The sequence below is a fragment of the Trichoderma ghanense genome (assembly GCF_004382785.1).
Source record: "Trichoderma ghanense strain CCMA-1212 chromosome Unknown scaffold_26, whole genome shotgun sequence".
Lineage (NCBI taxonomy): Eukaryota > Fungi > Ascomycota > Sordariomycetes > Hypocreales > Hypocreaceae > Trichoderma > Trichoderma ghanense.
The window spans coordinates 136,622-152,600 of NW_027395689.1; the positions used below are offsets into that span (position 1 = coordinate 136,622).

The following is a 15,979-nucleotide window of genomic DNA, read 5'->3' on the forward strand; positions in this document are numbered from 1 at the left end:
AGCAGATGCTTGATGTTGTTGGTTATTACTCGAGGCCGGATCTGCTGAGCCTGACTGTCAACTCCAAGCGAACCAAGCCAGTGCAATACGCATGAACCACACACAACTAAGTCTGGTTTCCGGGGGCATGTTCTTTTTGATCTCTTCTCTATAAAGGGTTCGGTCATAGACAGTGCGTGGAGCTCATATCGTCACGGTCTGCAGTGTTTCGCATGCTGCAAGTCGAAAGCCACGCCTTTGCTGTAGTTGTTACCCTGGGAAACTTTCTGATCATCATGATGATGGAGCCAGAGTAAAACCTCTGAACGACATGTGCTCCGGTGTAATAGTTAGTTGCTTTTCATATTATGGTAAGCTTCGATGAGGCCGTGAAGCGCCAAGTCATTACTTGTTTTTCCTGCCCTCGACGATCTCTCTAACCACCTTTGCAGTCGCCTTCACAATGAGTTCGTGCTCGTGCTCGTGGATCTTTGCTTCTAAAGCTTCAAGGTCCTCTCCTTCCCACTCAATCTCCTGAATCATGATGGGAGCGCCTCTGTCAACTTCTTGAATGACATAGTGAACCATGATACCGGTGTACTGAATCTTTCCGGCCTTGAGATCCTCGTAAGCTCGCTCAATCGCATGAGCTCCGTCAAATTGCCCTGCGCATCAAAGATATGTAAGGTTATCTCAGTTACGCAACGGTACTACGCAAGTGACTTACCAGGTAACGCGGGATGCAAGTTGATGACCTTGATGCCCACCTCTTCCAGCGGCCTCAAGAACTCCGACGAAAACACCCACATCCAGCCCGCCAGAACGATCAATTCCGGCCTCTCCTCGAGCTTCAGAATCTTGTCTGCCAAGGCAGCATCATACTTTTTCCTTGCCTCCGACGTCTTCGCCTCATCCTTCTCCCCCTTTGCGAGGAATCCATTGCTGATCATGTTGAAGTACTCCCATGGGATGCCTGCCTTCTCTGCTCGAGTGGTAGCGAATGCCTTTGCGCGGTTCACTATGAGGCGAGTAATTCTGCTGTTGGGAATGACGTCGCCAGCAATAGCGTCTATTAATGCCTGGAAGTTTGAGCCATTGCCAGAGGCCATGACAAGGATGCGGCAAGGTTCCTCCTGGTGTGCCATGTTTGCGAAATTTCGTGATACGAGGGGATTGGCTGTGATGTTCCGGGCAGTGGTCAGAGGGGGGAATCAATTGGTGGGGAATGCTGCGGAACAGAACAGGAGACTCGGGGGTTATCTGGTGAGAAAGTGAGATATTGGAATCAGATTCGTCCACAGCAGAGTCCAGAAGGATTGAATGTCATGAAAAGAGTCGACTGATGTGATGCAAGCAATGATTTGATGGAGGGGTCATTTCTGGCTTAGCACCAACTCAAGCTGTGAGCTCGAGGCAGAGATTTTTGCAGATGTGGAACAGCGTTGTTCCGCGACCGAGATTTGGCCTGTAAAGAAAGACCGCATTCTGCTCATTGGGAAGTGCCGTAGGATTTTGGCTGGTTGGAAGGCGTCGAGATCGCTTTTATCGGTGCTTGACCGTAACCCGCAGCAGCAACGACAACAGCTTGGTAGTTCTTCTTCCCAGATGAGGAAGCTTGTGATAGATCATTGCGTGTTTCCCGTACTTCCGGGTGAGTGGTCGAAGGTCCGCTACTTTGAATGTGAGATATGCTTCGCTATCGAGGCTTGCCTGAGATTTTGTATTGTTTTAGATCTCAGCATTGCCGTCATTATAAATCACCTCTTAGCGAGTGGCTTGGTAACATCGTCAGCACGCATACGAAGGCAGATAAACGTAGTCAGCACTCTCCCAGACTGTTCCAGTCCCTCGAATTCTCTCCTGGTACTGTATTGATCCTCGGCTGTGAGACGGTTCAGCGACTAGTCTCTGGCCTACAGGCATCATGCTTTAGCGGGAAAAGGCCCTGGAAACTCGGAATTCGGGCTAAGTGTTCGCACTGTGGCTCTAGAGTAGTTGCATCATCTCTTCGTCTGCCGTGTAGTTTGAGACAATTCAAGCCACCAGGTCTGCAAGAAGCCGAGATGAGCGACCAGCGGAGGCGTCGCCATCACATCATGACCAGCTCGGACGATTCCACCACTGTACCCCGGGGGCAGAAGTCATGCCTCAACTGTAAAAGTACACGCATTTCTGTCAGCCAGGTCGACTTCTTGTGATCAAGTCGGTGACAACTAACGTAACCCAGCTCGCAAGATTGCCTGTGACAGACTGATGCCGGCATGCTCTTCTTGCAAGAGAAGGAAGAAGATCTGCTCTGGATACGACTACAACCTGTCTTGGCCCCGTGACGGTGACGAGCGCCGGGCCATGACCGCGCAGGTGCGCAATCAAAAGTACCCGGCCAACGCATTTGCCTTTTTAAACACCTCCAACACGGACATGATGCTTTACTACGACAGCGCACTCTCCAAATGCCAATGTAAGCTTTGAGATGTATAGCCATCATTTCTTTGTTCCGCTAACAGGAAGCTCCTTGCGATGCAGCTGACAAGTTGACCGTTTGGATGCCATCGATACGCCGCTCACCACAACTCCCCCGATTCGGGAGTAACAAGTATCCAATATGTAGGTATAAGGTCGTTCTGACTACTGGCATGAGGATGAAATGCAGTTAATGGCTAACGATGTCGGTCTATGAGACGACACCGAGATGTCCTCTGCTGTTCGACTCATCACCTCCCGAGGTGATCTGCGACAAGATGTGTGTGGCCTTCTTCGGCGCATGTCGCTCACAGATAATGGTGTCTCGTCCCTTGCAGTTCGATATGCCATGAACGCCATCTCGTACCTGTATCTCAGAAGGCCAGACGAAGCTATGCTGCATCAGATGCGCGCTGTTTCTGCGTTGCAAGGCGCAATTGATCGGATCCAGGATCCCCGATGCAGAGCCCAAGCCATTGCCGCGAGCTTGCTACTCAGCTTATACGAGGTTCGTAGCATCGCTGCCCTTTTTATGCATCGCCTTGGTCTCATTTTCTCACTGATCTGCTGGCTGTCTTCTCAGGTCCTCTGTCCGAGTGGGCAAACAACCGTCTGGTCAGTCCACTTTGATGGTTGCATGACGATTGTCAAGTCAAGCTACCAAGGCCTTAAAGTCAACGAAGGAGAGCACGCCACGCTCTTGGATTGGGTATTCTACCACAACGTCCTTTATAAATTCAGCTTGCAGCATTGGCAGAGACGCACCCCGGAAATGGCAGCGATTGCGCAACGGGATATGCGCATTGCAAGAATTGTCTCCGCCAGCCATTTCAGCACGGTACGACGCCCCCGTCCTCACCCAGAATCCAGGTAACCAACATGCATGAACAGATTCATAGCACGCTCGGCTGCTCGCTCGAACTTTTGGAGTACCTGAGCAAATCTATCAACCTCGTCAAAGATCGGGATGATCCAGAATACCTATCGAAACGCCATTCACACGCCATTTATGATCTCGAGAGAAACATCAGAGACATTGACCAGCAGCTATGCAGCGGCATCGACAGAGAAGACTACCATGTCTCTGGGAGCAGGAAGCGTTATCTGACGATCTCTCGCATGTACCAGCTTGCAGTTCTCATCTACCTGGACCGCGTGGTTCGTGGTTCTTTTTCCGATTCCCGCCTGTCGCGCGCCAGTGCAGAGGAAGCACTTGGCCTCCTGGGCAATCTCGGCTTGTGCGAAAGACCGTTCATCATGATCATGCTGGCCCTGCAGGCTGAAAACGACAGCGACAGGCTACTGATCCTCTCCACGCTGAAGAATGCAATTCACGAGAGGCCGCTGAGCAACCTCGCCTCGACAGAGCAAATCATACGGCGGATATGGGCACAGCACGATCTCCATGGGAGTGGACAAGCAGATGCCTTGAAGATTCTCAACACCGTCATCAGCATCAACGAAATACCGCCCTCCTTCACCTAGACCATCATCAAAGCGGAGCGGGGGAGCTGTTCATTAGGTCGCTTCAAGCGATGGTGGACGTTCTTCAATCTTGCGTTGATGCCTAATCTTGGCTCAACAGCATCCGTCGGCTGACAAAGTGAGGGGATTCGTACATGGTGATGCTGCCAAGAAGAATGACTTTGCGGAATCAGCAGGAATTCTACCCAGCACGCTGAGAAGCACTAGCTGTGCGACATCCCATGTATATCCTTCATCACGTAAACATTGGACTTCCATGGGAATACTCCGAATCTCCGGAGGATCCAAATCAGCTTCAACTTGACATTCATCCCCTACACCTCCATCCCCAGTATTGACACAACTGCTCGCGATAGCGGGGATAGAACATGCTGCTGTTTGACGATCTTGGTAACATGTACGAGACGCACCAGGTGATTTGAGTAAGTGGGGGATCCTAACGGCTGTGATCAAGGCTCATCCCCGCCAACGGATCGTGTTCCTATTTGTCGGGGAACATCGGCCTGCACAGCGGTGAACGGATTCTGCATTCGTGTCGATGCTCAAACTTAAGCTTGAGCTGACCATCTCCTGCCCTCCGATATTAAACCCGGGATGCCCCCGGTATAAGACGAATGGCCTGACTGCAGAGGCAAACAAATCACCTCAGAGCAGCAGCAAACGCGTCGACTGTCAACATGCGGCTATGCGACTTATCCAGCCTTGCGAGCTTGGTCCTCGTGGCAGCGGCTCTGCCTCCGAGCGACGCTGCTGCCAAAGGAGCATCGAAAATTCCTTCAACGCGTACGTATTTCCCCCGTTCCTTGTGTATATACCTTACGGAGTGTGATATTTTATGTGATTCCTACTAAAACGCATTCGCAGATTCAGGCCAAAGCAATGGAAATGGACTGTGGGCTCACGCGTATCGTCGCGCCGAGAAGTTGGTGAGACAAATGACCCTAGAAGAAAAAGCCAACATCACGCGTGGATATACTGGCGACAATGTCTGTGCCGGCAACACTGGCTCCGTCCCTCGATTAGGATGGCCCGGCATGTGTGTCCACGATGCTGGCAATGGAGTTCGCGCAACCGACCTGGTCAATTCTTATCCCTCAGGCATCCATGTCGGGGCGAGCTGGGATCGGAACCTGACGTATGAGAGGGGGCTTCATATGGGCAAGGAGTTCAAAGCAAAAGGAGGTAAGGATGCTGTCCATCTCTTGCCCGTTCCTCGGTATCATCGTACGCTGATCGTACTGTCAGTCAACGTCCCACTCGGTCCCAATGCTGGCCCATTAGGACGAACACCTCTGGGAGGTCGAAATTGGGAGGGATTCTCTGTCGACCCGTATCTATCTGGCCAATTGAACGCAGAGACAATCACCGGAATGCAAGATGCCGGAGTGATTGCGAACATCAAGGTATTTTGTGGTGATGCCGAAGGGGCAACATCTTCTAAATGTGAGTTGCTGACTCTGTTGCCTCGTAGCATTTCATCGCCAACGAACAAGAGACGCTCCGGCGCCCGTATTTCGGTGTCGAGGCCGTGTCTGCAAATATCGACGATAAGACTCTACACGAATATTACCTGTGGCCCTTCATGGATAGTGTGCATGCAGGCGTGGGATCCGTCATGTGCTCCTATAACAGGATCAACAATACGTACGGATGCATGAACGACAAGCTCATGAATGGCATCCTCAAGACGGAGTTGGGCTTTCGAGGTTTCGTCATGCTTGACTGGAATGCCCAGCACAATGTGCAGAGCGCCAATGCTGGACTCGACATGGTAATGCCTCTCGGTGGTTCTTGGGGTAAGAATCTGACAGATGCTGTTGCGAACGGGACGGTCAGCGAGTCTCGGATAACGGACATGGCCACGAGGTAAGGATCCCTGACCACAGTATCGTTCCATGAGATCCTTGCTTACTTTACTGCGCAAAGAATCGTTGCTGCATGGTATTTGGCCGGCCAAGATGGCGACAGCTTTCCAGTCCCGGGCATCGGCTTGAAACAGCTGACGAAGCCTCATGAGCAAGTCGATGCACGAGATCCCGCATCGAAGCCCGTTATTCTCGAGGGCGCCACTGCAGGTCATGTTCTAGTCAAGAACGAAAACAATGCGCTACCGTTCAAGAAAAAGCTCGCCATGATCTCCGTCTTTGGCTACGATGCCACGATCCCACGCACGAAGAATACCGATATTCTGTTCCAGCTTGGATATACATCTTCGCCGCAGATGGCTCAGGCCGTACTAGGCAATGAGGCGCATTTCGACCAGGCGGCAAAGGGGGGGACAATCGTGACTGGCGGGCGGGCTGGCGCGAACGCTCCATCATATATCGATGATGTGCGTGACTCTCCTTTCTCCTTTCACCTTTCGCTGCAGAATTTGACTAACATTTGTTCCAGCCACTGGCTGCTATCCAGCGCCGAGCCCGCAAAGACGGTACGTGGGTAAACTGGGATCTGGATTCTTCCAATCCCGAAGTCAACGCCGCTTCCGAGGCTTGCTTAGTCTTCATCAACGCCATCGCAACGGAGGGCTGGGACCGCGAGGGCCTCCACGATGATTTCAGCGACGGCCTTGTCTTGAATGTGGCTGCCAATTGCTCCAACACGATTGTCGTCGTTCACGCCGCGGGCACTCGTTTGGTTGACCAATGGATTGAGCATCCCAATGTAACTGCCGCCATCATCGCGCATTTGCCAGGCCAGGACAGCGGTAGAGCTCTTGTCAAGCTCCTCTATGGCGAGGCCAATTTCTCTGGCAAGCTTCCGTACACAATTGCGAAGAACGAGAGCGACTATTCGGTGTACACGCCATGCCAGCGCAGCTCTCCTGATGATGTCGACCCACAGTGCGATTTTACGGAGGGTGTCTATCTCGATTATCGGGCGTTTGATGCCAACAACATAACTCCCCGCTTCGAGTTCGGATATGGCCTCAGCTACACGTCGTTCAACTACTCGGCTCTCTCCATCAAAAAGGCCATGGATCTTCGCCGGTCAAGATGTGGCGATGATCTCTGGCAGGCCGCTGCACAAGTCACCGCAACCATCACCAACAGTGGCGAGATTTCCGGGAGCGAGGTCGCGCAGCTGTACTTGGCCATTCCAAACAGTCCACCGAAGCAATTGCGTGGATTCAGCAAATTGTTCCTGCATCCGCATGGATCTGGCACTGTTCACTTCGGGCTCACAAAGCGAGACCTGAGTGTTTGGGATGTCGTTTCTCAGTCGTGGGTTATTCAAGAGGGTGAGTATAAGATATATGTTGGAGCGAGCAGTCGAGATATTCGACTCACTGGCACGCTGCATATTTCGAGGGCATAGTTTAATGAGCGACCTGGTATTACTCTTTTGGCACAATCCCTTGAGCCGGTATACACATCGTCTTGAATTATGAGCTTCTATTTACCGTATGACAGCGGCGTACATCCGCAGGCCCGTTTCAGCTTTGACAGTCACAGCCGTTTCGGCTGCAATAAAGAAGATGAACCCGCTCTTGACGGCAAGCTCTTTGCCATCGCCCTGAATGGCGCCTTCTCCGGAAATTGCAATGGCGACTGCCGGACCCTTGTGACCCTGGATCTGTTCCTCCGAACCGGCTGTCAAATCGATTCGAACCAAGTCGAATTCTCCAATGGGCGGCTGATACACTAGAGTATGCCCATGGACTCCGTCTTTGCTTTGCTTTGCCGGCAATAGGAGATGATCCCCTCTTGTGCTCGAGTCGATCTTGAGCGTCTCGGCGAAGAGATCGATGCTATCGCGGTCCGCAACGGGGCAAAGTCCACCACTAAGCATATTGTTGGAGCGGGCCATGCACTCCACGATGTCCCCGGATAAGTAACAATGGATGCCGTCGGCGGGAATGAAGATTGCTTCGCCAGGTTCCAGGACAAGAAAGTCCATGCATAGCACGGCCACCAACAAGCCCGGATCTGTCGCAGAGTATTGCGATTGCAAGCGCCGAATAAGCTCGAACATGGAGCTTGGGTAGCCAAGGCTCTCAATATCCTCTTGCGACTGTCGCTTCAGGTCCTCTTCAATGTTTTGAATAGTCTGCTCATCTGCCTTTAGTATTCCCCGGATGACTTCCCTCAGAGTTTTGTCAGTCCAAGACTTCGTTTCGTCGGGAACGAAGCGACGTAGACTTGGGATGTTAAAGATGGCGGAAATCTGGTTGATGTCTCTCCATCCAGCAAACAGTTCGAACTTTGACAGCGCCACCGCAATTTCCGGCTTGTGGTTGGAGTCTGAGAACTTTTCCGGGTCCTTTTCGTGGAGCTTGGCTGCAAGTGACTTATTTGGGTGAATCTGCAGTGGCAGGGCCTTCGCTATCGAAAGGATCTGTGATGCCTGGATCAGGAACTTTTATTCTCGTAGTTGGGGGGGGGGGACAAGTCTGACATACCTTGGGAAGAAACGGAAGATTGCCTCCGAATGTCTCAACTGAGTATGAGCCAAGCAGCTTCTCTTTGTGAGCCTGTAACAGCTCGGCGAGTGGCTGGCCGGTTTCCAAGACCCTCGCTGGAAAGTCCGGATAGTCACCAAACCACATTTCTGAGTAAGGCTCATCATTTTTGATGCTGAATCCTGTTCCGGGCGTCTTTTCGCACAGTTTGGCAGCGAGAGAATCGTGTCCCTTCTTCCCCCATGGGTAGTTGTTGCATGTTCCGCTCAATTGGAATAGCCTCGGTATATCTGCCATGATGAATTGTTCGCTACGGCCGGTTATATATGGTATATTTGGTGATAATAAGGGCGAACAAGAACGGTAATTACAAAGGGTGGTAAGATAAAACTCGGTCCAAGGTACAGACGTAGATGCGTCTTCACAGTGGAAGCGCCTCAAGATTGTTGGGTAACGGTAGTGTATTATTATATGAATGTGAGAATACGCCACCGAACTAGGCGTAAGCAACGTTGGACATCATGATTACCTCACGACCGAATCTCTGCCAAGCTTGCTGGTGGAGATGAAGCGCTCTCTGTAGCTGTAATCAGCAGCGGCCTGTTCATTTTACAATGGATATCTAAGCTAAGCAACTAAGGTTCTCTGATGGCAAATACCGTCATCCGGTATCACCACTTTTAGGGTAGCGCGGACCGGCCGATTGGCAAAGGAAAAGCGGGATACCACAGCACAACGAGATCTCCAAGTCGCAAGACTCGTGTTCAGTTCGAATTCGATCTGACATCCCTTGATTGCCAAGCAGGAACAAATATTGCTCATAATTAGAGACCCGAATGCCTTGTAGGCTTCGTTCTTCGCCAAGTCACCTGCTTCCTGTCTTGAAATCTCGCTGATCGTAACATGAGGATGCGGTACGGCATTCAGTCCGGATTTCCTGAAAGACCCCAAGTCGCGACAAATGACTACATTATTGCAAATGGCCCTCGTGTGCTATAGAATCATTCGTCGTAGTTCAATTAGTCCATTAAAGCCCACGTTCGGGTCCCTGGCTAGCATGTCAAGCTTCTCAGGATCGCTAATTTTGCCGCTCGGATCAGCATGTCTACGTGCGAGTAACGAGCAATAAGCATTAAATGGTTTAGATCAATGATCACTGCGCATGCTAATGCGGTTAAGAAATGATAGCTGTCTTGCCCGTCTTACCTCAACTTCAGGACCTCAAGTCTTAATCGGCACACATTGTGTATCAAGTGTATAACGTCATTTGGTCGTTTCGACCTGTAATCTTGGCCTCACCAGCGGTTGGAGTCCTCCACTCCATGACGACACACATCTGTTCACCACTTGAGCGCTCGTGTCATCATGATATTAAAGCATTTATGTCGCAGCAAGGCAGACTGATATTCTGATAATATCTTCATATCGCTGTTTTTGACCCTTCTTACATCCGTCTTTCGCATCTCCCAAAGAAATTTAGACGCGCCACGAGAAGTCAATTGTCGCATTCAGCCACCATGGCATCCCAATTCAAAGACGGTACAATATTCCCCAGTGACATAACGCCAAATTGGCTGTCGCTAACCGTCTATCGCAGAGAAGAACATCCCCGTGTCCAAGCAGGACTTCCCAGGCAAGGATCGGGACATGCCCGATCCAAAGCCTACCCGCGACGAGCTTCCCGAAGCAGGTGGAACCAGCACGACGTACAAAGCTGCCAACAAGCTCCAGGGCAAAAGGGCGCTCATTACCGGTGGCGATAGCGGCATTGGAGCAGCTACTGCAGTGCTATTCGCCAAGGAAGGCGCCGTAACAACTATTGTATATCTCCCGGAAGAAGAGCAGGATGCACAAGACACCAAGAAGCAGGTCGAGGCTGCTGGAGGAAAATGCTTTCTTTTCGCCGCGGATCTTGTCAAGAAGGAGAATTGCCAGGCCGCAGTGGACTTTGCTCTGGAAAAGATGGGTGGCATCGACATACTCTTCAACAATGCGGCCTGTAAGTGGTTTATTTCCGTTCGTACGGAACGACAAATTGCTAACTCCAGCCGTGTAGATCAAATGATGGTAGAGGATATTCTTGACCTGCCAGACGAGCAATGGGTTCACACTTTCAACGTCAACATTCACTCGTACTTCTACATGTCCAAGTACTCCCTCAAGCACATGAGTCGTGGTGCCGTTATTATCAACAACGCCTCCATCAACGCATACATCGGCCGGCCGGATTTGCTGGACTACACCTCCACCAAAGGAGCCATTGTGTCTTTTACACGTGGTCTGAGTAACCAGTACATCTCAAAGGGAATCAGAGTGAATGCCGTCGCCCCAGGGCCAGGTAAGCAAAGAATGCCCCCATCGTGTTTAGGGCGCAGCTGACGAGTATCCTAGTGTGGACTCCTTTGATTCCCGCGACAATGAATGAGAAGGCGCAAAAGGAATTCACCAGCCCTATGGGCCGACCAGCGCAACCATCCGAGATCGCAAGCTGTGTCGTGTTCCTTGCTTCAATGGACAGCTCTTGTGTTAGCGGACAGACACTGCACTGTAACGGTGGTACCGTGGTGAATGGTTAGGGAAGTCGTCATCGGGTAGATAAAATGAAGTTTTTTTAAATGCGATATTCCATGGAAGCGCTCTTCACGTTGCAGCCTGTGATTCGCGTTCTTCGAAGACATCTCAAGATAACCACAAGTGCATATCCCGGATTTTTTTTTCCCTTCCTCCTTCTTTTTCCGCCATCAAGAAAAGTCATTTCTCATACACTGGCCTATTTTCTAGTGAGTCTGCCACTGTTAATTCTCGACGACCTGTGTCACCTGATTGATTGGATGTCCTGATTATCGTGTGCAATCACGACTATTTTGAGGGGGATGTCGATGACACCAGAATCAGCGCCGACGTCATCCTCGGATCATCACAGCCCTACCTCTTGTATTACTCACTCCCGTTGAAAGTGTAACATGTCAACTTTGGATGGTAGACTTGACCAGCTACAATTACCCTCCCCAATGGTCATCTAAGAAAAGACAATCAATTGTTGGCGCATTACCACTCACCATGCCTCGAACCTCGAAGCGATTAAAGCAGTCTCATATCGAAGAGCATGCATCGCCGTCGCCAACAAAAGACGAGGACCCGATGCATTCCAATGAGCACGAGAGCCCGACAAAGAACAGCTCGATGCTAAGCGATGAATTCGATGCAGCCACTGATGTGACGGATCCCAGTCTGCTGGATGAGGAGGAGATGCCAGAAGATGGACAAGCTCCAGCCAACAAAAAGGCAGCCGGGCAATCGTACGCCTTTGGCGGTGGCGGTTACAACTCTCTCAAGTCGTTCAAAGGCCAGTATTATTCCGGCATGGCGGTCGGCGGATCTCACACATGGAACTACGACCCCGGAGTCTGGCATGAGACCAAGGAGGAACCAGACCTGTGGAAGATAGACTACAAGACAAACAAGAGGAGGGCAAGGAAGGCTCCTGCAAAAAGCGGTGCGCCTGTAGGAACCGAGTATCACTGGCTCATCGTTGCCCATCAGGTGAGTTTTGTTAACCATATCCCAAGGAGGAACACTGACTGAGGCAAATATACTGTGTAGCACGTCCGGAAAATTGATGCAAATACATACGAAACGCATCTTGAGGGATCAAAGTATAAGCTCGCTCATAAAGGCGCAACGTCCAACACGTGGTCAATACCCACAGTCAAGGGACAGCGCGATCGCGAGCTGGAATTGCTGGAAGATGCCAAGCGGCGTGTGCAGGGACTACCGCCCGTGCTGGGTAGCGAAAAGGTCAAAGTGAAGACGGCTGAAAAGGGACAGCAAAAGCTCGAAGACCTTTTCTCAAGAGGCAATGCAGGTGAAAGCGGTAGTAAGCGGAAGAGGGATCAGCCGTAGGCATCCGAGCTATGTCAGTGTCCAAAGTCGAACATCTTTCTTTGTACGGTGTTGAGGTAGAACCCAAGTATGTATAGTAGGTATGATATCGATGGAAAAGATAATCTGTCTGATTTCTTCACATCACAGACTTTAGGAAGGGTCCTTGTGAAGACAACCATCAAGCACGAACTGTAGCTGTCCTCACTCAAGTGGTGGGAAGAAAACAGTGGCGCCTGTCGCATAGCGGCGGACCTGCGGGTGCTTTTCCCCCTCCGTATCCCCCCCCTCTTCACCCTTCCTCCACGCCGAAGCTCTTGCGGAGCCGCAGCGCCGCCAAGGTTCCCCTCACGAGCGGAGCCGCAATAAGGCAGATCTCGGGCCATGGACACATGCAATGCCGAGTAGCAACCATGTCTCATATGATGAATCCCATGAGATGGAGGGCGACTGCCGGTTCTAACTGATACATCACACATACTGATTGAACGCGACGCGACAAGCGCCGCGTTGCTGGATCGGGTGTATGACCATAATGATTGAGGACATGCACATTGTGAAAAAAAAATAGGTGATGAGGTCAAATCAATAATACCACAGACAAAAGGAAAGTGGTTACAACTAATGCGTCGTATATTTCTTCAGAGCCTCGTATTATCATCCTATTCCCCCTCCAGTTCCGTAGTCAGCCTGCAGTCTCTCGGTAGTCAAAGATAGGAAATCGGCCGCTTTTCTGGCCATATCCGACTTTTTCCCAAGATGCCACAAAGCTTTGATACAGTTCATGACCTTCCCCAGGGTCTCTTCGAAATGCCCGCCAGTGTATCCCAGCTGTGCCGCGCCGTGGCGGAGAGCTTCGTCTGCCTCCCCAAGGAGTATGGCAGATGCCATGCTGAACGCCCTAATGAGGATCATTGTCCAAGGCTCCGTCAGAATGGTGCCTTCGTTGACTGCGTGGTGAAAGTTTGATTCGTCCTGTAATCCTTGATAAGGAATTGAAATGACTGCAAGTTCGGACAGTTCCTGAGTGCTTGCATCTCGTATCCTCCATGCAATCTTACCCTCAATACGTGCCCGCGTCTCGAAGTCAGTCCCGAGACTGTTGTCGTCGACAAATGCAACAAGATCGGCTATCATAAGTGCAGCGAGATTCCAATGACACGAGATGCAAAAGAACCAGCTCCGTATGCGCTCTGGAACAGAGTCGATATCGAGCATCAACTCTCTAAAGAATGATCCGTATGTCTTGTTCCAGTATCGATAGAGAGAAAGGGTGGAGCTGATGATGTCCTCCACTCTCTTTCCTCGAGCTCCCTTTCGAAGTATCCCCTGCAAATAAGATAGATGCCGAAAGAGCAAAACCTTGACCGGTGCCGCTTTGGTAACAGCTTTGGCGGCCTCCTCGTACGGGCATGGCCAAGTAGGCTTATAAGCAGGGTTTTCCACGTCATCATGGACGAACGACCCAACATCCCACCTCCCATGCAGCGGAGTGTCATCTTCTGCTGCTGTATCGTCGAGACCTTCATCGGCATAGTGCGGGATATCTTCGTCCGGCACGACGACGGGCCGTTCGTTCATCGACGATGATACCGTGTCAAACATGACGGCGAACCAGTACAGGAGTCCCGCAGTCTCCCTATTCCCCTTGCTGGAGAAAAATTGGGAGGTGCCAGTGGCTTCAACCGCATCGTTGTTCACCACTGAGGATTTGAGGCCTCGTCGGCCTGCGTTGTATCGAGCCTGTAGCATTTGAACCTTGCGGGCCGCTCGCTCCATGTAAATGGGAGGTCCCTCCTTGGATATGATGTCGCCAAGTCGTGCTTTTACTTCGGTCTCCAAGCCAACGCCACGAGAGTGAGGTGCTATATCGCCTCCGAAATCTCTGTCCTCAGGTTCATGGTCCCATGCCTTCTGCGTTAATCCAAATATTAACTCAGCCAATGCCACTCTGTAAGACTCCAGCTCGTCAACATCCTGCAGAGCCCTTTTGGCCTGGGCCCAAATCTGATGCTGAAGGCTGCGGTCAAACTCCTCGGCTAAACCATCTGAAACATCCACCGGCGAGGCGAAGCTCGTGGGATATCGCTCTCTTTGACGATGGCTTCCTTGGGCCCACTGCGTGGCAAATGCCATGATGGCAAGATGCAGGGCATTGGTGACGGAAGCATCTTGCGCAGGCGTCAGACGCACCATATTTGCCGATATGGAATCCCGGTCTAGCTGGATGGCTCGTGTATAGATCCTGTTAGACCACGCGGTCCCCCATTCCCTGACCAGACCCATATTGTTTTCTGTATCTCCATTCCGCGGTTGAGCTGTTAATGGGTTGTTTATCTCCGTCAGCCAACATGATAGGTTGTGTTCCAGCACATCATGGTATATCTGAAGCAAGTTTGTCGAGATGAGCTGGCTATTGCTGTGGGACATCATCTCTTGCTCGGCGGAGAAGCTGGACAGAGAGGTGCGTTGCGAGCCAGTTCCGTCGGACGATATTCGCCGCCTCTTGGCCAACGACATCAAACCATCTTCTTGCACTGGGTAGCAATATTGAGCTGGTGAAATTGGGTCAGTCCCAGGCAAATATTCAGACAATTGAGGCTCTCTTTTGTAGGAATCTATGGCGGTGGCGTCGCCGGCGGGATCAGACGTCGTAGTTGGATCCTCCGATACCTCGGTCCGGAAGGAGGGGACATCGTTTGGAATGGAGTAGTCGACGAAAGGGTCTGTAAAGAGTGATGTCTGTAGTGTCGGGATACTCCATTCGTAGTCGCTTTTGCCAGGGAAGTAGAGAGAATCGTCCACTCGCCAGCCGTCGGCCTGCAACGAAGAGAAATAGCTGTCGTCGTTGTTCCCAGCAAGCGGTTCCTGGGCCAGTGGAGAATCAAACGAATAATCTCTCTTTTCACGCCGTCTCCCGGCTATTTCCTTCAGGGGCGACTTGGACCCATATGCGATCGAACGTTGGAGTGTTTGAGCTTTTGCCCATTCCCAAGTGCATGTCTTGTTGGTCTTGTTGCAGTAAGAGCACTTGGTGGAACCATTTCCGAAGTCTTGCCAGAGATGTTAGATTTGGTGGAATAAGACCAACATCATTTATAATGGATCACGAATGAAGAATAGTGCTGGAATCACTTACCGAGTTGCCCCAGATTCGAGTTGCGTTGTCCGGCTCTCAATGAGGGAGCATCGCATCCTCTCTTGGACCTTCGGCACTGGTCACAGCTGTGATTTTGTCGTCTCATGAGGACAAACTGTTGAAATCACAATTGGACCAGAATTTGTTATCAAAATGGTAAACATGGAGAGGTAGAATCTCCAGCTTGGAATTTTCGGTCAAATCGGGAGTTGTCCAAGTCAAAAGCAGAGCGTATACGATCGTACAGCCTCCCACCCGAGGCCCAGCCTTTAATTTCTAGTCATTGCTCATCTGACCCGGACAATGCCACAAAGCCACTAACGTTCTCTTTTGGCCAAGTGCCTCCTAGTAGTTGCCCAACCCCGGATTTTGGACATCCTGTCCAGTCCGCCCCGTTCGCCCACCCCCGCGCTTCTCCGCTTCTCCATATGTGTCTGTCTCGCGTGTTGTCGTCAGCCACCCTCGTCAAGCTAAGAACTAAACTTGGACTGGTGCAGACTTTATAGCCTGCAAAAGCCGTTTTAATCTCAAGTCTCCCCACAGGGTAAAAGGCTATTCAGGGTATAGGTACACTGGAGGATGACAAGGACGACTCCGTATTATGACCCATGACAAACTAATACAACTCG

General features: G+C 51.1%; 7 protein-coding genes across 7 annotated transcripts; 4 read left to right on the plus strand and 3 right to left on the minus strand.

The window, feature by feature from the left end:
* Positions 1-384: 384 nt before the first annotated feature.
* CCMA1212_010493 (Phosphoribosylglycinamide formyltransferase) lies at positions 385-1,156 on the minus strand (the record flags this gene model as incomplete). Its single annotated transcript, XM_073707536.1, has 2 exons — positions 707-1,156; positions 385-644 (listed from the first exon to the last, which is right to left on the minus strand). Exons 1-2 carry the CDS (start codon positions 1,122-1,124, stop codon positions 385-387), a joined length of 678 nt encoding a protein of 225 aa, XP_073553944.1. The 5' UTR covers positions 1,125-1,156.
* Positions 1,157-2,042: 886 nt separating this feature from the next.
* CCMA1212_010494 (uncharacterized protein) lies at positions 2,043-3,927 on the plus strand (the record flags this gene model as incomplete). The annotated part of the gene is made up of 5 exons (XM_073707537.1): positions 2,043-2,133; positions 2,207-2,440; positions 2,661-2,950; positions 3,026-3,280; positions 3,334-3,927. 5 exons carry the CDS (start codon positions 2,043-2,045, stop codon positions 3,925-3,927), a joined length of 1,464 nt encoding a protein of 487 aa, XP_073553939.1.
* Positions 3,928-4,604: 677 nt separating this feature from the next.
* CCMA1212_010495 (Beta-glucosidase cel3A) lies at positions 4,605-7,245 on the plus strand (the record flags this gene model as incomplete). The annotated part of the gene is made up of 6 exons (XM_073707538.1): positions 4,605-4,710; positions 4,792-5,109; positions 5,173-5,330; positions 5,399-5,793; positions 5,854-6,259; positions 6,322-7,245. The coding sequence occupies 6 exons, from the start codon at positions 4,605-4,607 to the stop codon at positions 7,243-7,245; spliced, it is 2,307 nt and encodes a 768-aa protein (XP_073553940.1).
* An 81-nt stretch (positions 7,246-7,326) lies between these two features.
* CCMA1212_010496 (Mannose-6-phosphate isomerase) lies at positions 7,327-8,626 on the minus strand (the record flags this gene model as incomplete). Its single annotated transcript, XM_073707539.1, has 2 exons — positions 7,327-8,265; positions 8,330-8,626. The coding sequence occupies 2 exons, from the start codon at positions 8,624-8,626 to the stop codon at positions 7,327-7,329; spliced, it is 1,236 nt and encodes a 411-aa protein (XP_073553941.1).
* Positions 8,627-9,846: 1,220 nt separating this feature from the next.
* Positions 9,847-10,905, plus strand: CCMA1212_010497 (uncharacterized protein; the record flags this gene model as incomplete). Its single annotated transcript, XM_073707540.1, has 4 exons — positions 9,847-9,868; positions 9,927-10,328; positions 10,386-10,667; positions 10,721-10,905. The coding sequence occupies 4 exons, from the start codon at positions 9,847-9,849 to the stop codon at positions 10,903-10,905; spliced, it is 891 nt and encodes a 296-aa protein (XP_073553942.1).
* Positions 10,906-11,389: 484 nt separating this feature from the next.
* On the plus strand, positions 11,390-12,232 carry CCMA1212_010498 (uncharacterized protein; the record flags this gene model as incomplete). Its single annotated transcript, XM_073707541.1, has 2 exons — positions 11,390-11,872; positions 11,933-12,232. 2 exons carry the CDS (start codon positions 11,390-11,392, stop codon positions 12,230-12,232), a joined length of 783 nt encoding a protein of 260 aa, XP_073553958.1.
* Positions 12,233-12,868: 636 nt separating this feature from the next.
* Positions 12,869-15,456, minus strand: CCMA1212_010499 (Regulatory protein alcR; the record flags this gene model as incomplete). Its single annotated transcript, XM_073707542.1, has 2 exons — positions 12,869-15,264; positions 15,351-15,456. The coding sequence occupies 2 exons, from the start codon at positions 15,454-15,456 to the stop codon at positions 12,869-12,871; spliced, it is 2,502 nt and encodes an 833-aa protein (XP_073553959.1).
* Between the last annotated feature and the right edge of the window lie 523 nt (positions 15,457-15,979).